Source organism: Acanthaster planci, linkage group LG04 (genome assembly GCF_054643075.1).
Source record: "Acanthaster planci isolate LZ-2023a linkage group LG04, COTS_SCS, whole genome shotgun sequence".
Lineage (NCBI taxonomy): Eukaryota > Metazoa > Echinodermata > Asteroidea > Valvatida > Acanthasteridae > Acanthaster > Acanthaster planci.
The window spans coordinates 13,253,484-13,276,084 of record NC_141780.1 but is presented as its reverse complement, the minus strand read 5'-3'; the positions used below and the strand labels follow the sequence as shown (position 1 = coordinate 13,276,084).

The 22,601-nt window shown below is 40.8% G+C and overlaps 2 protein-coding genes across 8 annotated transcripts in view; one reads left to right on the top strand and one right to left on the bottom strand.

Moving 5' to 3' along the window:
• Window positions 1-6,165: 6,165 nt before the first annotated feature.
• LOC110985663 (scavenger receptor cysteine-rich domain-containing group B protein-like) lies at window positions 6,166-14,655 on the top strand. Of its 2 annotated transcripts, none has more exons than XM_022246847.2 (8): window positions 6,166-6,324; window positions 7,978-8,040; window positions 8,350-8,466; window positions 9,317-9,519; window positions 10,115-10,247; window positions 11,360-11,695; window positions 11,915-12,226; window positions 12,587-14,655. In XM_022246847.2, the coding sequence occupies exons 1-8, from the start codon at window positions 6,276-6,278 to the stop codon at window positions 12,625-12,627; spliced, it is 1,254 nt and encodes a 417-aa protein (XP_022102539.2). In that variant the 5' UTR covers window positions 6,166-6,275; the 3' UTR covers window positions 12,628-14,655. The 2 variants fall into 2 exon arrangements, with proteins under 2 accessions (XP_022102539.2, XP_022102540.2); XM_022246848.2 differs by lacking the exon at window positions 6,166-6,324 and adding an exon at window positions 6,438-6,602.
• The window catches only part of LOC110988792 (uncharacterized), a 56,687-nt gene continuing 47,944 nt past the window's right edge, over window positions 13,859-22,601 (bottom strand). For 5 of the 6 annotated variants that reach the window (XM_087136253.1, XM_087136252.1, XM_087136251.1 and 2 more), the window contains exons 46-49: window positions 22,038-22,281; window positions 18,428-18,454; window positions 16,283-16,488; window positions 13,859-15,247 (exon numbers count right to left, since the gene is read on the bottom strand). In XM_087136253.1, the coding sequence (XP_086992379.1) occupies window positions 15,125-15,247; window positions 16,283-16,488; window positions 18,428-18,454; window positions 22,038-22,281 (600 nt within the window). In that variant the 3' untranslated portion in view covers window positions 13,859-15,124. The remainder of the gene's footprint in view (window positions 15,248-16,282; window positions 16,489-18,427; window positions 18,455-22,037; window positions 22,282-22,601) is intronic. The other variant, XM_087136255.1, reaches the window with a different exon arrangement.

The following is a 22,601-nucleotide window of genomic DNA, read 5'->3' as shown; positions in this document are numbered from 1 at the left end:
CGATATTTTTCATATTGAAGGGTTCAGGAAGTGCGCCATTAGGGGCCAATTTTCAGATTCTATTGCTGGGGAAACGCGAGCCTTTCGTCAAGGCGCTCAGATGAGCATGGGCGAGAACACAAAAAATCGGGCGCTACGCAGCCGCCACTTAGGGGAAACCCTGTCAGGCGAATTCTCCGCTCCGCCCGCTTGGTTGATCAGCCTCATGCCGGTCATGCCTCCAAGGCCTTAGCGAAAGGCTAGTGGATGGAACGCATTACTAGTAAATTAGGATAATGAGTCCTATTGTCGTTGGTCTGTGCAGTATAAAGTGTGCGTGTCGTTCTCTTGTTCTGCACCAATATTCTGCAATAGATGCTCTTTGTGCCAAGGTTTGAAGAGACGAAAACGCTAGTAAAAATTACACATCAACCTCACCGTACAGCAAGGTGAAACAGATTACCTCGATTGATTGAGCTAATGCACAGCACGTTCTACCGACTCTGAGTTTCTAGCTGCTGTCAGTCTCGAACTGTTTTCAAAAAGTGTTTTACTTCTCTACGAATATCGCTGTCATGTCCAGCGCACTGGCAAAAGTTATAATTAATTTGGAAGTAGTGATGTCCCTTGTGATCTCCATCTCAAATGAGGAAACCCTACATGTCTGCATGGTTTAATTGCTGAAAACACCCCCCCCCCCAAAAAAAACCCTTCCACATTAAAAACCGAAGATTTCTAGTTCTTTTGAAAGATGTCTTTTTTTACCCTTTCTGGAGAAGAATACCGTGGAATACTGTAGAGATGAGAATAGAAGTTGTTTGTAATGAATATTTAAATCACAAATACACTCACAAGAAACTTTAAACAACCAAACCTAGTGAAAAAATAAAAATGAAACTATAAATTTAAAACGACTGGCTTAAACTTGAATCTGATACAACCTACATAATCAAGGGGGTTGCGAGGATGACCTCTCTCTTGAGGAAGACCATAGCAACCTGGTCGACACATTGAGCTTGCTATTCGCTGGTTCTTCTCAGAACCATCATTCTTCTAGAAAAGATCGATTCTAAATGGTGTACCCACAAACTTCTCCCAATCGAGAAAAGATAAGCAATCCAAGTTGTTAGCCTTTCTGAAGCATGACGAAGGCCACTAATAGAAGGGGTAAATTTGGATTAAAGAAAGATTTACCTACACCAAATAGCGCCCCTGTTGTGTTCAACATTCAAATAAGTTAATGTGGCATTGGTAAGGACGATCACTCGTTCTTTACGCGATCGGTCATCTCCTTGCATGAGCTGACGATATTTCCCCTATCAGCCAATCGCCTTTTCTTTGTAATTCACGATTGTTAAAGATTGCCCTAAAGATGGGAGTAATATTTAAGTTTTCTTAGAGGACAGAACTTGGACTAGGGTGTCAGTGAAGACGATAACCCATGAAATTCACAAGAAAGTAACCAGCAGCCTACATCCAGGTGGCCAATGGCTCACCACGTGAGCAAACCAATATCTATGGTGTACTATTTACGAAACACATTTCTGCCTCTCTTTAGACTCTTCCAAGGCGACGCAACTACACGACGCGACGGCATGACGGCTCCCTTGCGTCGTGCCGTCGCCTTCTTGCCATCGTGTTTGTACGCACAAGACACGTTGCGTCGTGCTGTCTCACGTCTGTTCCTTATTGCACTTTTTTCTGCCTACACGTCGGTTCTTATGTCGCCTGTCACGTCGTAAGCTGTGTTGTGCGTCTCATCGCGTATTACGTCGCCTGAAGCACGACGCAACGCGTCGTGAGCTGTCGCCCTTGGCTTCGAAGTGTTTATAGAGGGCTTCTTTAGTGCTTTCTTTCGTCTCCGTCGGTGCTTGCAAAATACATGCCCTAAGCTGCAAGCATTTATTTTTCTTGTTTTTACTTCATCCATTCATCAATTTGAACTAGTTTCTGTCATATTTTGTTAAAAAAAGGAAAAAAAAAAGAAAAAGAAAATCAAATAGAAAAATCCGCCTATGTAGGAAATGTTCTCACATCACATTATAATTGTCAGCCCATAATTCGTCATTCTTTAATTACCCGGCTGATGATTTCCTTTTAAGACCGTTGATGAAGTTCCCATTTGTGGTAGATTGGTAACTTTATAGACATTTCTCTGTGGTCCATCCCGGTAATTTCCAAGTAGTACTCCCACTCAAGACGATTTGTCTATAATTGTACGACCACAAGTTTTACCACAGGTTTAGGAAGTTACCACCCAGCCTGCACTATATTAACGTCAGAGAATTTCGTCTTCAGTCTTCCTTCAGTTCAATCTTCCTCGTTGGCTTCATCATCACTACACTTTCAATGAAATTAGTCCGTGTTTCTGAATAAACACTGTAGACTCTACTATCATTGTGACGGTATCTTTTCTTCAACAACGCACGTTTGACAACGCACATAATTTCTCGTCTACATCACCAATTACTTAATAATGATTTATGTATTGTATCTTAGAATGGATCAGAATTAGAGCTAGAAAAGCCGAAACGTTGTTGTAGCTGACGTTCATGTTATTTGTTTCCTGGAGATAATGCTGATAATTGGTCGTGGTGCTCATTCTCATAAAAAACAACCTTTTTCAACAACTCACTCTTCATGAAAACACAAAGTTAGAAAGAATGCATGAAAAGGGACAACGGAATCAAGGCCGGCCGCCTGTAGCATGAAAACGGTAAAGGTGCCCTCTATAAACTGTGGTGTTCTATGGCCGCCAGTATTGTGTCGCGTCATCACGTCGCTCCGACGAGACGCTACAACGGCTCTGTTGCGTCATGCCGTCATGGCATTGCATCGTGCTGTTGTGGCATCTTGCCGTGCCGTCGTGTCGTGTTGTTTCTTGATGCTGTCGCGTCGTGCTAGCTTGTCTTGCCGTCGTAGCGTCGCGTCGTGCCGTCACGCCGTCGAGTCGCCTGTCATTTGTATGGTTTTTATACATTGTGGGTTTTGTGTGCGTACAAACGTAACGGCAAGAAGGCGACGGCAGGACGCAAGAGAGCCGTCGTGCAGTCGCGTCGTGTGGTTGCGTCACCTTGGAAGAGGCTACAGAGAGGCAGAAATGTGTGTCGTAAATAGTGCACCATACAGGACAGATTGAGGTGAACCAATCCTCGTTGCGTGACGTGTCACGACGTTGACTGGACAGCAACGTTAAGAAGCCGTTCACTTGAGGGCGCGCATCGATGCAGGCTTTACGACGAATTCTATAAAACTCTTCGTGCATGGCAAAATTCTAGTTTAATAAATGATTTCTTGTCGTAATTTGGGGTATTGCCAGGCAGGGACGGATCCAGGATTATCCCAAGGGGCATGGTCTTGGATTTTAAAGGGGGCCTATACAAAAGGAGCAGTGGCTATATGCCCGCGAGTGCGTAGTGCGAAGCCCTTACGGCGTGGGTCTGAGGAATGTTTGGATCCTATAGGCACTTGGTGGTTCAATTTCAGGGAGTATGACCCCTCTTTTTTCTTCTCCCTCCCTCTTTTCTTCTTATTTATATACTTGGTGAAGGGGGGTGCATCCTAACGCCACCTGGATCCGCCCCTGTCAGGTGCGAAGGTCAAATCAACAATCCCTGGGGGCAGCCATGCCAGAAAACGAAGACTGTTTTCTCCACTTGGAGATTCTGATCACCGCGTCAGTTTCCGGTCATGCCAGAACCAGTAGGACTATAACATGTTTCCGGAAACCATGATGAGCATACCATCTGTACAGACAGGTAAAGTAATAAACGTCTGCATATTCTCTTGAGCTTTCCAGTTCCCACGCCTGAATTCTCACTGCCGTATTTCTCCCACCCGCTGAGTTTACAAATTTTGAATTGGTCGTTCGAACCACAGTTGTAGTGCTTAATGTATGAAATATGAATGAAATAACAGGATTGATTGACTTCCGTTGCCTTCTCCCCGACATCATGATTGCGCTTTCTATTACCATATCAGTTTCCTTGTTGTGTCATACACGTTTCTAGATGTATCAAGGAAATTCGAGAAGAGGCGCTAATGAGCAAATACGAAGCACACCGACACAAACGATAAATGGCTCCATCTGTGTTCAGCCTTCTCATGCGTGCCACAGGCTCGTAGGCCTAAGTGTAAGTTGTGGAGAGTGTCTATTCAAATGTACAGGAGTGAAACGCCGTAAACGAGTATGCACACGGGTATAAAAAAACAATATTGTAATGGAAAAGGCAGCCGGGGTGCACCAGGGGTTCTATCCATATGGCGCGCATAAGTAACATTTTTTCACTTAAAGTTGGTAGCTTTTGCTTATTTCAAGATATCTTGAAATTGATTTTGAGATATCTATGAATAGATTTCGAGATTTCTTGAAACATATGTTAAAATCATTTGGTGATATCTTGAAAATGAGTATGAGATATCTGGAAATGGATTTTGAGACATCTAGGATCATATCTCAGAATCATCATTCAAAGGCGTTTAAATGTCAAGAGCTTTTAAAGATATTTTGAAATAATAGAGATATCCTGAAATAAATGAAGATATCTCGATATAACCGAATGGACCGCTTTAACCTGAATAAACGTCACTTTCGCGCGCCATATATCCATCCTAGATTCCAAATAAGATAACCAGCTCGAAACGCAATCATTAAAGTCTCAAGCTAGAACAATTCAGACAGTCATGTTATCACTGACCTCCTATATGCAAAACCAATGCTTACCACAGCTACTCTAGCCCGTCAGCACATAGGCAGAACACATCCAGTCACTTTTAAATTCTATCAACGTAATTTCTTAAGAAAATCTAGTGCCCTTTGAAGGCTTATGCATTTCCCTATCCCCATGTGATTTTATGTTAGGCGTATGCTGCTTATATGAACACACTATTGCTTCCAAACTATTGCTTCCTAGTCTTTTTGGAGTATATCAATGAAGATACGGGTAAGGATTTTCAATTGTAAGATTAGGCAAGCCAACATTGATTGAATTATCTCTGGCCAAGAGCCCGATGTGATCTTTCCGTATCAACCTGTTTGTTAAATCACTTGCACTAGTGCTAACACGTCGGATATAATTGACACTGACAACCGGGGAGTTATATTCTGCTGAGAGAGGCTGAATCTGGGTGTGGGAAAATATCGCTCATAACCGTAAATTACATGTACCAAAAAAGAAGGATAACTTTACTCGTAGACCATCTTCTTAAAAGGGAAACACGATGTATATATCTACCAACGTACGTATATCGGTTCAATCACCCATGTATAGCATTTCAGAACCTCTTTCGTCAAAACAAGACAAATGGGAGAGATATGTTAATTTGCCCCGAACGATGAAAACGTTTCAGATTGCCGATAGTAAATACGTTTATTGTTTACAACATTAAAAGTAATTTATCCGCCTTTCCCACTCCGATAATTGACAGAACAATATCAAATTATGCTTCACTGCTTCACGATTCTGTGGAGAAATTATCTGTGAGATTTCTTGCACGGACTCGAACCTACGACCACCAGTTTAAGGATATCCTGGATACATGATGATTTTCAATACAGGAAAAGAATCAAATGGACACACTCCTCAAGTTATACATAACAGAGACAACAAACGTAGGGTTGCCAGAGTGAGCCTAATTGACAAATGTACAGTATCTGCTGTATCTGAAGAACAAAAAAATGTCTCATTTGTGGATAATGTGGACTAGTCATTTTTCCCACTAACCCTAGATTTAGAAGTTACTTTCTACGTGTGTAATGAGCTTACCAACTTTGTTTACACGTGTTCAGCGCCAAACATACAGAAAAGTGATTTTAGACCAACAAGATCTTGAGCTCGGATGTTTCAGTCTGCAAATCCGCCTGATATCAGGCTGTTGATCGCCACCCTCTTTTAGGTACTTCGCTGGATTGGTCTGGTGAACCAGACGTTAATGCGATTTCATGCTAAGCCGTTCCAACGCTTAGAAACACTTTTCATGCCGTTCCAATAATCGGAATAATCGATGGCGCATTTGGAGTGGCTTGTACTAAGATTATTACCTAGTCCATAGATGCCATCTGCTTAAAGCTTCATAAACTTTGTGTGACAAATCTTTTGGACGACTGAGTTCGGGTTGAACTGCACTTTTACTAAGGTTAAATGTTTTAGCTCTTATGTTCGCGACTCCTTTTAACACCACGTAGTGAACGGCAGACCTCAGACGGTCGTGGTAGTCTTTGAGTGGTAACATAGGGTGATGCAACTGCCGCACGAGACTCTACTATAGAAATCAACTTTAACTCGTGAACAGCAACCATGTCATTGTGTTGGGTTCCTTTTTTCTTGGTGGTCTCCGTATTTTGCCGTATGTATGAGCAGTAAATTTATTTATAAATATCTGTTTAACCATTTCTTTAGTTCAGTCTCCATTGCGTTTTTTCTCATTCGAATAGATGATTTTGATCAATTAATAAACGAATCATCCAGACTATTCCAATATAAAGTGCTGTAAAGGACGACACTGTTTTTGAGCAGTGAGGTTCTCCCATAATTAACATAAAGGTTCTTTTTAGTAGAACTGCATGCGGGTACTACAGGGATGAATGTTTGAAGCTGGCGTAAAACCGGGGTTAAAGCAACCAGGTAATTCATGGTTCTTACATTATAATTAATTAATGTATATATAAGCATACATTTTCCTAAGTTAGATGGTACAGGTCTGTGAATTTTAAACGGTATATATTAACAAATAAAGGCCAAGAGTGGTCACGGTAACCACTACATATTATTAGAAATTACTCAAACAGCTTGTTTCTCTAAAGGAAGTCAAAAGATCACTCAAATAGCCCAAAGTCAGATTGGAGCAGTTTAACACTGTAAAGCAAAAGGGTTGTATGGAGATATTACGAAGAAAATATTTTAGAAGGTTCATAAACCCATTTTTATTTTTCTTCAATATGCATCCCAAGAATATAGAACTCTTTATACCTGTCTTTAGCTTTCTACAATGTAAAATTAAAAGAACATAATAGTGTTCTTGTACTGTCTAGTAGAGAATATTATATGATTTGATATGAGAACAAATATACATAAATTTGTTGGTTAAAATGCCATGTAGTTATCTTCCGGATAACATTAAGATCCTTTACCCCTCAACTCAGTAATGAACAGTGTCATTTGAGAATAGCAAAAATGTATTAGTCCATGTTTCTGAGGTATAGTAGATGTTATTATTATACTAGATAAACAATAAAGGACCATATGAAGATCCCTGCACAATACGGTAAGTAATTGTCCGAACTGCAGAGTTTACAGTTTACGTCTCAAGCCAGATTACGTCTTTGATAAAATCTGATTCTTTTAAAAGAATAATAAATCTTGTATAAATTAACTTTCACATCTTTTGAAAATGTTGATAAATCATATATTGATCTGTAATTTCCAATATCTTGGCTTTTCTCCGAGAAGGTATACAGTATAAACGTGAAACTTGGCACGAATATCGCCCTAATTCTTAAATGTGCATACAAGTGTAACGTTACGATGGCGCTATCAGAGGTCAAATTACAAGAGACTGTAGTACCCACTTCTATCAGCTGTCTCATGACCCAGTACGGGTATGGTGTTCATACTGTACTACAGACAAGAAACCACGTTGCCTCTTGTATATATGACGCAACTGTATGACGCGACTGCGCAACGGCTCCCCTGCATCCTGCTGTCGCGTCGAGCCATCGGTAGCATAGTAATGTCACGTATGGAGGAGGCGACGCGGTGTGTCGTAAATAGTCCACCATAGTTTTCTCTTTAGAGTGACTCCGACATTTAATATACATGTACTTAAGAGACTTTATCTAGCACAAATAATGAAATCAACTAGAATTTTGATGATGTGAATCAAAATTCGATGATGCCATCAAACCGGAAATCAATATTGCACGATCATTCCATGTTTGTAACTAAAACAATAACGCCCCGTCAAGTTTAAATTTTCTTTTATTTTTGTTACCAATTTCAGACCTGTGCTGCTGCCATCCAATCGGCGGAGGTCCTACCCGAGTCAGAGGAACATTTTCGTCCGGTACCAAACCATTAAAATGTCACAATATAGATCAAATAATTTTGTAGTACGCTGGATGTAGAATGCAGATATGGAAATTTATGCACACACAACATGTAACAGACCATGCCCCTGATCGCTTGGAATTTCATCTGAACCATCACTTGCATAGCAACGGAGGAGGGTTATATGTTCTCTGATTGTCTAATTGTAGGGGATAGGTGCAATGAAGGTCATGGGATATTTTTAAATTCAGAACACTGAAAAGAGAAAATTGTCATCTTCGAATAATTCATAATTTTGTGAAAGTTTTTTCTTTTATTCACAAAGCACCTTGTACGCCTCGGCCGCTGGGGATAGAAAGCGGACAGATCCCTGACGGAAGCATCACTGCGTCGTCTTACCATGGCACTTATCCCCCACGTAACGCTCGACTCAACAAAGTGGGTTAGTCTCTGCCTCGCTTGCAAGACCGTAAAATCAATCAATAATGCAAAAAGATGAAAGGGGTTTTAAGAGTGTGCGAAACAAGCCAATCATATGGAGTCCAACATTACTGTCTGTTTTACAGGGCGCACCAAAATAAAGGAAACCCAAGTTCAACCATAATTTATAAGAAAAATGCAAATTTCTTATTTAAGCATCATGTTCCCAGAAAGGCCTGGATGTCCTCTTCCCAATGGCACCTTGATCATGTGCTAAATGTCACGGTTGAAGAAGTAATAGTGCATTGTTGACTAGCAGGTGAAATTTGCACTGTGATAAATTAGCATACCAACATATTCAAATCACTTGTTTGTGTTCGCCTAAGCACATTGAAATGTGCACTGGTTCAAATCTTTCGGTTGTTATCTGGTGTTTAGTTGTAATATTTCAGATTTTTTATCAAGGTTTTCAATAAAAACCGAGATCTCCAAGTAAAAATAAATTGTTTGAAGACGCAGAAGTTGTTCTGTTCAGACAATAATTATTACGGTAGCCGGAATATAGGTAGAAAATTGGAAAAGTGTTAACAGCTACCCTCAAATTGGACTGATGAAATCTATTGCATATATGAAAAGTTTACTGAAATGATCGCTAGTTTCGCAGACTGTTGGTGGCGAAACAGACAAAAAGGGGTAAAATCAAATTAGCCTGAAATATCCTGACGCAGTTGAAACAAATCCTTTCAAATAATGCTTGCATAATTTTTGGTCTTAGCGGATTATAATCGATATTCTCTTTGAGACTACACAGTGTGTACACATTTGTAATTTTGAACAAGACAATTATGCCACGATTTCATCTTGTCCGACAGGTAGCATCGGATGGAGACCAAGAACTCCATCGGGCTCATGGATCCAGGTCGATTTGGGTCAACCCACGGCTGTTACTGGGTCTACAGTACAGGGATATACCAGTAATTCATATTACATCACGGCTTTCTTCGTGAACCACAGTCTCACAGCCGAGTCGAGTGACTGGCAGAGCTTAGCTGATGCGGACAGCGGAGTAATCGGAGTGAGTTATTGGCACACACATACAGACGCTTTGGTGGTTTACCCAAACCAAACAACGCCCTCCTGTTCTGTCCACAATATTTCAAGTAGAGAGTAGGACCTGGGGATTCAAAAATAAATAGGAACTAAATGGAAAAACTGCAGCCAGGCAAAAAGATTAAACGAAGAAAAGCACTCTCCATCCTGCCCTCGACTAAAGTAATGTTTTTCTTTATACAGAATGGAATACAGAAGAAGCTATTGCTGTTGTTAACGAGCTAATAGACATTACCACTGTACGCGCTAATCGAAAGCCTCTATCCTTGACAATAACAGTTCTTTTCACGAACGGAAGGGTGCATTGTTATATAACCGGCCACCATTTTGAAAAGTGACTGCTAAAAACGTTTTTCTGTAGTTCCAATAAATATTACCATATACAGCCTGTTGTGAATTCCAACAACATTTTACGAAGAAAATACAACACTTCCCCTCGCTAGTGATGCGCAACAGCACTCACTGCGCCGCCTACTGTGGCCTAAATAGTACACCATACCCCTTAAAGCCGGGTTTCAATTACTATCCTTAATATGCATTTACTAATGGTAATCTTCCAGTTCAGTGTGAGTAGTGGGCGACCGACGAATGTCAGCTTTCCCTTGGTACCCATTGCACGGTATCTTCGTATTTTAACTGCCTCTTGGCAAAGTGCTTACTTCTACCTGAGATTTGAAGTGTTCGGCTGCCAAGGTAATCTCTAATATAATTATGTTAAAACATGCGTTATTCCTCGTACATTCAATTTTTTAATACATAGAATTTGCATCAAGTTCGGAGTCCATCTGAATATTGCGAAAAGAAGGGTTCTTCAATCATGGTTCAATCTGAAGTTAAAGATCACGATTTTTGCTTTAAAATGTTCGCAAATGCTGACGTAGGAAACTTAACACGTGGTCCACAAAAACTGGGGCACACGGAGGAAATTGGAATATCCTTTTACCCCCCCCCCCAATAATAACCAATAAACATCCCATAACAAATGCACAAGATACTGCTGGTGGTGTTTATAGTTCGAGTTATGGTATCCGTAGAATAAGTTCTATAAGAAGTCAGTCAAAATTCGTTTTGAAGATGCCAATTATTCCACTATAACACGATCGAATGTTCAACACTGGATTCGTGACCATCTGTGAATAGAGCATAAAGGTAAAATTTTGCCCTCCATGGAAGCCAGCCGGTGGGGCTTTAGTGACATTAATGAAACGATACCATGTAGTAGAGCGGGATATATCAGCAAAAAATGAAATAAGGCACCCTTGGTTGTCTATAGTTTACATTTTGTTTGGATCTGGAAAGATACAAAAACGGAATAAAAAGGCGTAAGTAAGTAAGTAAGTTAGTAGAACGACAGCCGTATTCCGCGTACTTGCAAGTGGTTTTGATAGCTTCTTTCCGGTAAACTTATTATAAAATCAATTAATGTTTAAAAAATGAATTATTGAATATTGGTCAATAGTATTTCCTGTACTTTGAAAATCTTTTGAGTTCGAAATTAGTAGCAAATTATGATCAGTTATAGATTGACATGTTTGTAGATGCTCTCTTCAGCAGCGGATCCATGATTTTTGCTAGGGGTGTTCGTTGTTGTTGTAGCCCTTGAACCTGTTTGTTTTGAACTTAACCGAACCCGTTAATAAGATCCCTGTAGGATTTATGCTTTTGGGGGCTTGGGCTTGCAACCTTTAGACGCAGGCCACTCAACAAAAAATGGCATTGGGTGGGAGTAGGTTAACAGCCCCCCTATCTGCGCCTGCTTTTGTTGCGTCACTCCAATGACAAATCAACTATTGAACATTAAACAGACCATATCGACGGTGCTCTGAGGTTGGTGAACGCCAGGGACAGATACAGTGGCCGAGTGGAAATCTTCCATGTGGATACAGGCACATGGGGCGCGGTGTGTGCCGACCAGTGGGGCACAGATGACGCTCAGGTCGTGTGCCGTCAGGTTGATCTCGGAGCTGCGATTCAGGCGAAGACGGCGTCTGAATTCGGCAGAGGCGAGAAGCCAGTCGTGATGAACAGGGTGGCCTGTGAGGGGACGGAGAGTCGGCTGGCTGACTGCCCGTTCGTCTGCACCAGCTACCAGGAGTGTGGGGGCTCGCACGTCGCCGGGGTAGTTTGCCGACCGAAACTTAGTAAGCCATTTGAAATATGGCTCTTAAAATTCAACATTTTGGCGACTGTTATTTTATCCCGAGCAGAATAATTAAATGTTTACGTGAAGCGTTTGGCACCAACGTGTTGCGGGTGTTCTTTATGCACCCTTCAAACACTTATTGCACAGCCTTACTTTTAGTTCATAGGGCCCAACTCAAGTTTTGTCGCTCTGCACGTACAATACGTGAATTCAACAGATACTGTTCGGTTGGTGGGTGGCTCCAATAACTCCAGTGGCCGGGTAGAGATTTACCGCAATGACTCATGGGGTACAATCTGCGACAACAAGTGGGACTCCACAGATGCCGGGGTTGTCTGCCGTCAACTCGGGTTCTCGGGGGTCCAAGAGGCAAAATCCAGTGCCCACTTCGGACAGGGCAGCGGTCCCGTCCACATGGAAGGCGTGGCGTGTGCTGGCCAAGAGGATGAGCTAGGACACTGCCCTTCACTTTGTTGGACTGAATCAAAATGCAGCCACGGCCGAGATGCCGGAGTGATTTGCCTTAATGGTGGGTGTAAGATTTTGATAATTTACTTCAGTTGCTATCTTCACAGAAAAACCATAACATACGAACAAATTATCAGCCTAAATTTAAAAGAGAAGGATAACCATACACTTAAATTACTCATTTTTTAATCAGTATTCTGAGCAGCCAAATCAGTAAAGAGGTTATAAACACACCGTTTGGTGGCTACGTAACAGAAGTAGGCCGTGCATTGGTAAAAGAGAGAATTTTCAGGATTCTAGCGTTCAATTTAAAACAAAATAGAGCGTTTGGGAGATACTCAACGCCAAATTGTAACTTTTTACCGCCACAAAGTCGATTACTTTCTCAGTAGGGAGATATTTGCTTTTGTTGCTGTTCCAGACAATACCAGTGGTTCTGATGAGGAAATCAACTCCGAGTAACAAGACAAGTGAATTTACTCAAGCCAGGGTTGCGGTCCCTTATAATGTCTACATATAGCATTTACTCTTTATGCAGTTGCGTTTGCTCAAAATGTAGTTTTTATTAACTGCCAGGGATTTGGAACAGTGTCTCGGCATTATAATAACTCCAAAATGCCCTTCCCTCTGCCCTGTTCCATAAATGCTGGGGACAGTAGGTATTATGCTTAAATAATTTGTGTTAATTCACTATCTGATTAAAACTATAGCTAATGCCAAAAAGGATTTCTGCTCTGTACAAAAATGGTTGGGCATATTTTGACCAACGTTTCCCCTAAATTTGTGCTGATTTCAACTTCCTAACTTCTTGTCACAAGGAGTCAAACTGTTTTGGAAAATGACCATGAACATTTACACAAAATTTACCACTAATTTTATAAAGTGATCATTATCTGGATAATTTAGCTTTGTCCAACTTTTTTTGCCCAACAATATTTTTTATTGAACAACTTCAGACAAAGCGGGGTCAGCTGCGAGCATCCGATTGCTACGGAAACGTGTATGGCAACCACTATGCGTACTGGTCACCATGGCTCCGAAGGAAATCTACTGCATCGTCATTCGTTCGTCTACTGCGTGTGAAATGAGATATCGTAACAACTTTTGGGAAACCTCACTCTCGCGAGCTTTGCATATTTCTTAATATGAGTGACTCAAACCCAGCAGTTCGTCCCTAGTCATTGCAATACGTTATAAGCTATGCAGCTTTTAAGTTGGACGACAGAACACAAAAGCAATGCCATAATGCCTACTTGGCCCTGGTTGGTATAAACCAACTGTCAACTGGATTTTTCGGAATTCGTTATTATGCGCTCCTGTCCAAACTACACAATCGTACCTATTCATGTAGACTCCATGGAACTTTAAGGGGAAAAAAGGTCTCGAAAGAAAAAAACAAAAAAAGCACCACTTACACGATGGCACAACGTTACAGAAGTTGTCTTTTTCCTGAAGAAAAGGGGGCACGTGTCAGACAAAAGGAAATATGTTTTTGTCCCCAATGTCCGACTTTTAAACGTATTTCTGACACCTCACCCGAAATGCAAAATTCTGTCATAACAGACATTCAATAATCAAAGCGCTGTTGGGGCAATACAAAGGGTGCATAGTGGCGAATTAAGCAGAAGGACACACATTGACGTCACAGACTTGATCATTGCAGTCGTTTCAGCAAAACGGAATTCACAAAGAATCCGATTAAACTATAGTACCCTTTATTGGGGACGGATGACAGTCTTTGGACTTAAAATTTCAAAGCACAAAAACATTACAATCAACACGCGCTCACTAGCAAAAGTACATTTCATTAATGACAATGAACGCATATTAAAGATGGAATTATGGGCTGCAAATGGAAGTCAGCTGATTTTGAGTAGCCCCGGCCATTAAACATATTCAATATAATACCCTTCTTCTCTCCTGTGAAATACATAAGCAAGTGCACTTTCATTGAACTACAGCTAGGCTAAGTGTACGTGTATTAAATATATTACATCTTGCGTAATGTATCTTAAATACTTTAAAAACAGACATAAAAGTACATCCTCTAGTCTTTACTTGTCATGAATGTTTTTCTTCTTTGTGGAATTTATAGCTTATACATTAATATGCTAAATTATACACATATCTTAATACTTAAAATACAAACCCTTTTAACATTTTAAGCACACATCGGTAACAAGGTCAAATAAAGTTTAAACATGACAACATGGGTATTCATGCAACAACTGTGTTTGTTCAAGTGACTTGATTCCATTGCTCACATTAAAAATGCTGTAAGCTTTATTTCAATTATAATCAGTATCAAACTTACAAAGGTGCGCCCTCATAGAAAATCTGTGCATTTAGTTTAAAACAGAAATACACTCAGTAAATCAAGCAAATCCTCAAAACATATAAAATAACACCCATTTATAGTTTCTTCATCTTGTACAAAGCTTCAGTCTAACCATCAAGCCGTATCAATAAATATATTATAGTAGAAAACAAGCACTGATGTCTGGGCATTGTGTGCATTCAGAACAGTCAGAGCAGTGACCTAACGTAACAGGGGTGTATTTTGCAGGGGGGCACTTGGGGGCCCTTATTTTCTAGACCAAAGCGGCCCATCGGGGGCACAGGCCTCGAGAGGGAGGGGTGTGCCTCCCTTAGTTAAGCCACTAAGCAAGAGCAGTGTCAGAGTATCTACAGTGAGAAGGGCAGCAACGGAGCTGGTTTGTGTATATAGTCATACCTTCCAGTGGCAGCAGGTAGGTTAATATCAACACTGACAGCTTTTGAATTAAATAGCATTTAAATTGGGCAGACCAATTTAAAAATTTGACAATCTTGGACTTCCTAAGGGAGCTCAGCATATTTTGAAAATACACACTAAGAAGAATATTAAGCAGGCAGCTGTTATCAGTTGCCACTGGGGGAGATTCTAAAAGCATTTGATGAGTATGGTCATTGTTCATGTTCAGAGTTTGTACTTCTGGTATTGTTGCTCCTCAGCCTGGAGATGCATAATAGTCTCATGGTGGTTGGGTTCCAGATTGGTCAGCAGCTGGTCCGCAATGCGATTACGCAGTCGGGTGCCAACCTACCAATAGGACAAATATATTCAATTAATGAAATTGTGTGGAATGCCAATTTCAGGAGTATAAAATAAACGTTTATGAGACACTGAAATGTGTGAAGATAATTACCCAAGGGACATGTCTATTATTGAGGAGAAAATGACAACATAGGCTGCAAATGCAGAATTAACATCATTAAGTGGTATACAGACATCAGTAGTTGATTCACCATTTACAGAAAGTGGGGCACTATCAACTGAGGTGAATCCGCAAGTACAAACGAGGCATAATTTAAAGATATTTCCATTCTTAAAGTCATTATTACATAAGCAGCTAACAGCAAATTAAGAGAAATACGGCCAAGGTAGTTTCCTACTAATCCATTCAAAAAATGTCAGAAACAAAGCCAAGGTCACTTGCTACAAATGGAAAGATGCAAAAGAATACAATTTGAACTGATATTAAGGCAAGGCAAATCAAAATTATGACCAAAGATCGTATAGTGCCGCATAGTGGCGCAAGATGGCGAACTTCACTGTGAATGCACGTAAAACGTTGGAATCGCATGGGCACCATTTGAGCAAGCGATACGCCTGCGCAATGCACAGTAATGCACTGGCGCATGTGCCGCGGCAGGCATGTGTACCTGGTGAGCCTGCGCCTAAGCAGTACCGTGAACTGCGCAGGCGTATCGCTTGCTCAAATGGTGCCCATGGTAATTACACCTTTTGGGCAGAGTTATCCATCTTATGCCTTCGGCGCTATACGATCTTTGATTATGACATTAATGATTGTAAATACAGTGTGAGTGTATGGGAGCCTGTGCCATGTGCATCCTCTTCTCGATCCACAACTGAAAACTGCAGGTCGATGACATAGAAGAGATGATGTCATCAACGTAAATCTGTACACTCACCTCTCAAAGTTCCAAAATCTCACACTGGATTTTTTTCACTGCACGTGTGAAAGCTTTGCAAACATTTGGCCTTGCAGTCTGTGTGTTCTAGCTAATTCCTACGTGTCTGTTGGATTCTTTCAGCACGAGGTATTACACTCACCGTCTTGGGCCTCTGTGTGATGCGGTCCCCCCTCTCATTGTTGGCCACGGGGGGCCAGGGGTCGGGGGTGACCGACCTCTGCTGGTAGTTGGGCGGCATAATGGTGCTTGGTGGCCATGCCCCTGTACTGGTGCTCATGCTGCTTGTTGCCCGGTGGCTCTTGGGCCTTTTGTCAGCAGTGGTGGCTCTGGACTTGGACCGCATTGCTGTTGAGGGAACACATCGGACATGACAGATAAATTTTACACGTAGTGGAATGCATTTTTATGACCAACTGTTCAAGAAGGTTGATAAAGAAGTTGGACGTCAGCTTTGATTGGCTTGCTTTCTGCAGTCTTTGTACTTTTTTAATTTGAAGCCACATTAGTTTTTCATAAATCAACAACCAGACATTTAAATAGCCAGTATCAAAACACCATGACTTATCTGTCTTTCAGGCTTTGGACAAATCAATACACTTCTTTATTAGTACTGGTAGCACAAACATTTTCATACAACAATCGATCTTCACACTCAATTCCTTTTTCATATTAGTTCTGTTGTTCATTCTGCATCAAAACATGGCTGCTAGGGTTTTTGGGAGGGGGTTGCAAAAAACTCATCAGCAATAAACTGACAAATATCAACGGTGGAAAAGGGTCATTTCCAAGGTATTTTCAATGTCAATTATTCCATCTCCTTTCTTCCTTTTTTGTTCCTTTCCCTTTGCATTTTTTTCCCTCTACAAAAGTTTTCACTTTCCCCCAGGGTTTCCCTATTATGTCCATACATCAGAATTTACCAGACTTTCAAGGGTTGTAACATTATAATTATTTATATTTATACATTTTTCCAACTACAACACTGCTTGAATAAATCAAAAGTATTTGTAGACTGAGTCTCTGCAGAAAGCATGCAACATATCTAAACAGCTCAACTGCCAACAAGCCAAAGCGTGCAGGTTGACTCTGTATAAAAACAATTTTAAATAGGGTTGAAGATGACAGATTGTTAATGTTCAACCACTTCACAATGTCATCATTGCAATCATTTTAGCTGTGACTGTAAAAAAGGATAACAGTGAGATAAAATGAATTAGTACATCAGGGCTGTTAAAATGATGTTGGGTTAGTGGGTTAGTACTTACATGTATGTATACACATGTCTTTCCACAGTTAAATGAAATACAATGTAGCATTGCTTGTTAGATGTTAGCAATGGTAGAAAAAGCTGGGTTCTTAAATCCATTTTTGGTTCACAGAAACTCTCACCAAGGGACAATTGAGTTATTTTAGCTGAGATAGGGTATGCATGTTAATGACTTGTAAGGATAGAAAAGGTACTACTGCAAATAAAGTCATGAACTCCAGGGGATGCATAAAGGCGATAATAACATTTTTTTCAACTGTAACATCATTAAGATTATAAATTTAATGTTTCTTCTTATAAGCACACAGGTGAGGAGGTACTTGATTAAATCCAGCCCAAACCCCCAAGAACAAACATGCAATGCTCAATAGACACTCATCTTGCATTTGAGGACCCAGCACTATGAGGGTAGTGATGGAGATGGGAATGATGGTTAGGCCCTAAATCAATGATGAGACTGGTGTTGAGTGCATGTTCCGTGTAAGCCAGTCCTGTGACCCAATATGGCATAAAAGTAGATTCAAACCCCGTAGCATCTCTGCAGCTCTTTAATGGTGACAAGTGGAAAAAATACTTAAAAATATAATGGGTGCAGGAAATACAGCATCTTTTCCGATCATGCCTCTGTGTTGCAATACATGTTTTTGGGCATGAATAATATTCATCCTGGGCAAACAGAGTGCACTCTTATGTCTTTCAGAGCAGATATGTCAAACAGTCCACTCTCTGCCTACTAAGAGGCAAAGAGTAGACTATACAACCTTGTTTAACCTTTGGTCCCAGAGCACCCTCACACAAAGCCAATACAGTGATAAAGTGTAGAGCATGTTTTATATGGTGATGTGCACAAGCATTTATTGAAATGGGTTGCAATGAGTGCATGTTAGATTCAATATTTCTCTCAGAAGTCCACATCCCCGACCCCTTTTCCAAATAAGCATGACTTCAGGGGTAGCATTTGTTTCAAGCAAAGTCTACTGAACATCAGCTTTTCTCTTCTTTAAAAAGTCTACTCACGGGGCAGCTGACGTGGTGTAAAAAGACCTGTTGAGTTGCAGACACATGGGTGGGAATTGAGTTTAGCAATGGAGAAATGGAGGATAATTTTTAACAAATCTGGCAAACAACTTTAAACTCTGTGAAAATGTGGATGTCATTTGGCTCTGTACACTGACTGATGTCTCCAGGTCATTTCAAAACCAATTTTTTGAACATCAGTCATACCACTCTCCCTCAATGTTCAATTTTATCAATGCAATACGGTATGTGCTCCAACAGTGCCTACAAGTGCAACTGTGTAAAAAAACAAATACCAATGAAATATAAAAAAAAAACTTTGTGTGATTACAATGAAATTTTGCAGTTCTACTCATAATGGACATTTTACGTATTCTCTGAAATTAAAGCTGGAAATCTGTTGCTGAGAAGCTTACATTCTGTGTCCTGTGTACAATACAGTTGTAACATGTTGTGAGTGACATGCACATGTACAAACATTGGGCATGAAGTCTTAAACTTGGCACTGGAACAAGCTACATGCATGCTCTCTGTGTGTATTGAATTGGAAAGTGCAAAAAGCTGCTTGAGTGTAGATGACTTTTTCACTTTAAAAGCACCAGATAAGGGGTACTGTTGAAATGGATAAAAACATATGGAAGGTCAAAGAAAGAAGTCAAAATTTCAACAAGTAATATGGTGATCATTATCACTCAACTTGAATTTAGAATAAATACAACCAAAAATGGATTTAATACTTGTCCATCCCTCTTAACAAAAGGAGGCTGGTACAGCTCACCTTTGTAATTACAATTCAGAATTTCTGTAGTGCAAGATTACTTCATCAGGCAAATACTACCCTACTCATGCATATTATGAACTACATTGACTTTGCATTGCCATTGGCCCAAAATTAATGAAACATATGTGGATGTTATGTTTTAACGAATGTTATTTAGGATAAGAGGGAGTTGTATGCACTTCAACCATTACAAAGGACATTACAAATACTCATGAATGTCATGGTGTTTATACCTAGCATGTTCAGAGAAACATTATATCCTGATACTATCTATTCTGATTTCTATCAAAGGTTGCATTGTCAGTGCTGTTATGGATGTCAAATGTGTCATAAAATGGACAGCGACATCACAAGCTAACACATAAGTCCACATTTGGACATATCATGAAAACCATGCAAAGAACATGTGCAGTTCCATGAACATACTTCGCACACAAAGTTGTGGTTTAAAAATTGGGGTATCACATGTAACACACAAGAATGTTTTGGATAAATACAATTCAGAGGAAAATATGTGTCAATGTTTGACACAAATTATTCATATGTATAATTGTGGGATACAGTAGCATTTACGTTTAACTGCTTAGGAAATCAACAAATGTTTTACTTGTGAAAACCAAATTTTCTTGAAACTCCTGTGTGTTTAAATACGGAAATTACAGGAACAGAAATTTCTCCGCGCCTTGGTGCCACTTTGCATTAGTTTGTGATGACGATGACAACATTCTACAGAAAAAGAACTTTGAACTAATAAGGGTAATAGTTATGGGTAATACTAGTGTATTCCTGGGATGTAGTCAAGTATTTTGAGACAATTTGATAATCTGTGAGTGACAGTTCATGCATGTAACCTTCATAAATTGCAGATAAACATTTATTATAAGATTGGAGCCCTTGGGCTTTGCAGGAAATGACCAAGACATGAGTTCAGTTTTCTCAAGGGAAATAGAGGACATTAAAGAAAACTGAAAAATTAGGGTTATAAACCACTACCTGCCGGGTGGATTTCTCTTGAGTGCGATGTAATGGCAGGACCTTTTCAAGATTTTCCTTTTTCAAAATTCTTCAAAAATTCATGTGTTCATTTACTGGACGTTTACACCCACACAAACGACTCTCTGGTGGCTACTCTAATCTGTCAGGAACCTTCATTGACATCCGAGTATTCAACCCAGGCCTGCAGCCCTGTGAAAGAGGGCCCAGAATTGTGTGGTGTCGTATAATTTCCTTTGTTCCGGTGAATGCCAGTAGCATTTTTCATACGCGGCTGGATTTGCAAGCAGCAGGGCTGTGTTGCTTATCAATGGGGCCCTGGAGCACTTTTGTCGGCAGTGCTAATCTGCGGGCGCGCTATGCCCCTAAACAGTGGTATACTGTTTCAAAACAGTGCCGGATTAAACCTTTGAAGAATGGAAGTCGAAAAATGATGGCAATTCCCAGCAGCAGGTCCTTTGTTCTGAGTACAGTCTTTTGTTACACAGACCAGCTCTTTTGTCCGAAACCGGGCACCCCAGCTCGGTGTATAAACACATGGTGCCCAAAACCGGGCTCCCCAGCAGGAAGTGGTTAAGATGGGCCAAACAGTGTTGCAGTTGAGCCCATGAAAAAAGATCACTTGACCAAGTTCATACAGGGGTCGAAATTAACTTGGTTTCTATGGTAGCCCACAGGACTAGTAATGTCATTGTTTTATTAGTCCTTTGAGTTTTTCAGTAGTCCTACAAAAATGCTAATAGGCCTAGGCCTAAGTACAGTAAAACAACACAGGATTCTTTTCATTTACATGTATATAAGTATGGTTTAATATGCCTTATATTTGCTATTCCACATTTTATGTTACTCTCCAGCAGGCATTCAGGTCCCAAGAGGCGAACACTGCTACTTTCCACGATTCTAGTCCCCAGACTAGCAACGTTCACTTTAGTTTTTGAAAGCCAATATAGGATTTTCACATTAAAACTTTACGTTAAAGTAACCCAAAACAGCATACATTCACAATTTTTTGTCATACTTGCGTTAGCAGAGGAAGGATTTTTGGCACTCAAAACGTTTCCTAAATTGCGCGAATCCGAAAAGACGGTATCGATCCATCGATCATTCTTTTCAGTAACAGCCAGTAGAAATCAATCTTACGTGCTGGAAAGACTATTGTTATCGCTTCAAACACGCAGGCTGATTGGACAAAACGCTGGATTATTTTGGCAATAGCCCAATAGAAAACGTTTTTTCTGGTTGCACAATATATCGTTAAAGTGTATGGGGTACCGTGAAATCCACACGTACACTTGTAAGATGCGTACAATGTCGTGTGGCTGGCCTACATGTGTAGAGTATCAGCTCGAAGTGAATACATGTACGCATGGGCCGTGTTGTGTATGGAAAGAACCTGTTGTGTCTACAGCGTAACGGTAGGCTGTACAAATGTACATGTACATGCATCTGCAATCAAAATACCACTGCACGTCATGGTGTTACATTTACGGTGTGTATTTCTTTTCATGCCCCCGCTAAAAAAGGCACTAGCCCGTCGGACTACCGACAAGTAGGAACTACTAGTCCTCCCACTAAAATAACTAGCCTCGGGCTAGCGGACTACCGCTAATTTCGACCCCTGTCATATAAAAGAGAAGGAGCTGCAACATAAATATACATAGCATGGTCAATGATACACGAATGTCTTTGTTGCAATTCTTTTGAAGAGCTTGTTGGGATTTGAAATTAGACCGAAGACCTTTTGTTGACCTTGTGGTGGTCTTGTGGGGTTTTGGCTTCAATACTGGGGCAAATAAAGGGCACAAACTTTTGCCAACTATCAAGCAGTGCACTTACTCATCGCTGTGTAGGGCCTGGACAGGCTTGACACGGCTGCCTCATAGTCATAGACCTGGGTCTGGAGCTCGTCCACCCGCTGGAAGGCATCCAGCTTGAGGCTGCGCTCGTGGTCCAGCCGGTTCTTGATCTGGTGCACCTCCTTGCGGGCCTTCTCCTGTGTGGTCTGGTACAGGCGCAAGGTGCGGTCGTACTCCTCTGACAGGATGCGCAGACGCAGTTCTTTGTCATCTATCTCGTCCATCTGTTCATGGAAAACGTGTGTACATTCTATGCATAAAACTCATTAACCCTCCTATGCTGAAGTCACTCTTTGGGTCATTTGGTAAACACCTCAAAGAAGCACAGCTGTATTGTGTTGTGCGCTGCACCAACTGTCCCTCACAGGAATATCAGATTGTGCTTTTGTGCTGCCTAGGAACTGTGCTTCACTGTTTCATGTGCATAATTGTGCAGTAAACCAAATGCAGTGAAGAGGACTGCACAAAAGACCCTGGGTCATTTTGTGCTGGCAAGCTACTGTGTACACACTGAACCTTCGCATGTTTGAGTTCCATATAGAAA

Excerpts from the sequence above, each read along its gene's own strand:
- LOC110985663 (XM_022246847.2), top strand. The coding sequence starts at position 6,276 with ATGTCATTGTGTTGGGTTCCTTTTTTCTTGGTGGTCTCCGTATTTTGC. Across the intron at positions 9,520-10,114 it reads CGGACAGCGGAGTAATCGGA|TTCAGTGTGAGTAGTGGGCG; the intron begins GTGAGTTATTGG and ends GTAATCTTCCAG. Across the intron at positions 10,248-11,359 it reads TGAAGTGTTCGGCTGCCAAG|ACCATATCGACGGTGCTCTG; the intron begins GTAATCTCTAAT and ends AACATTAAACAG.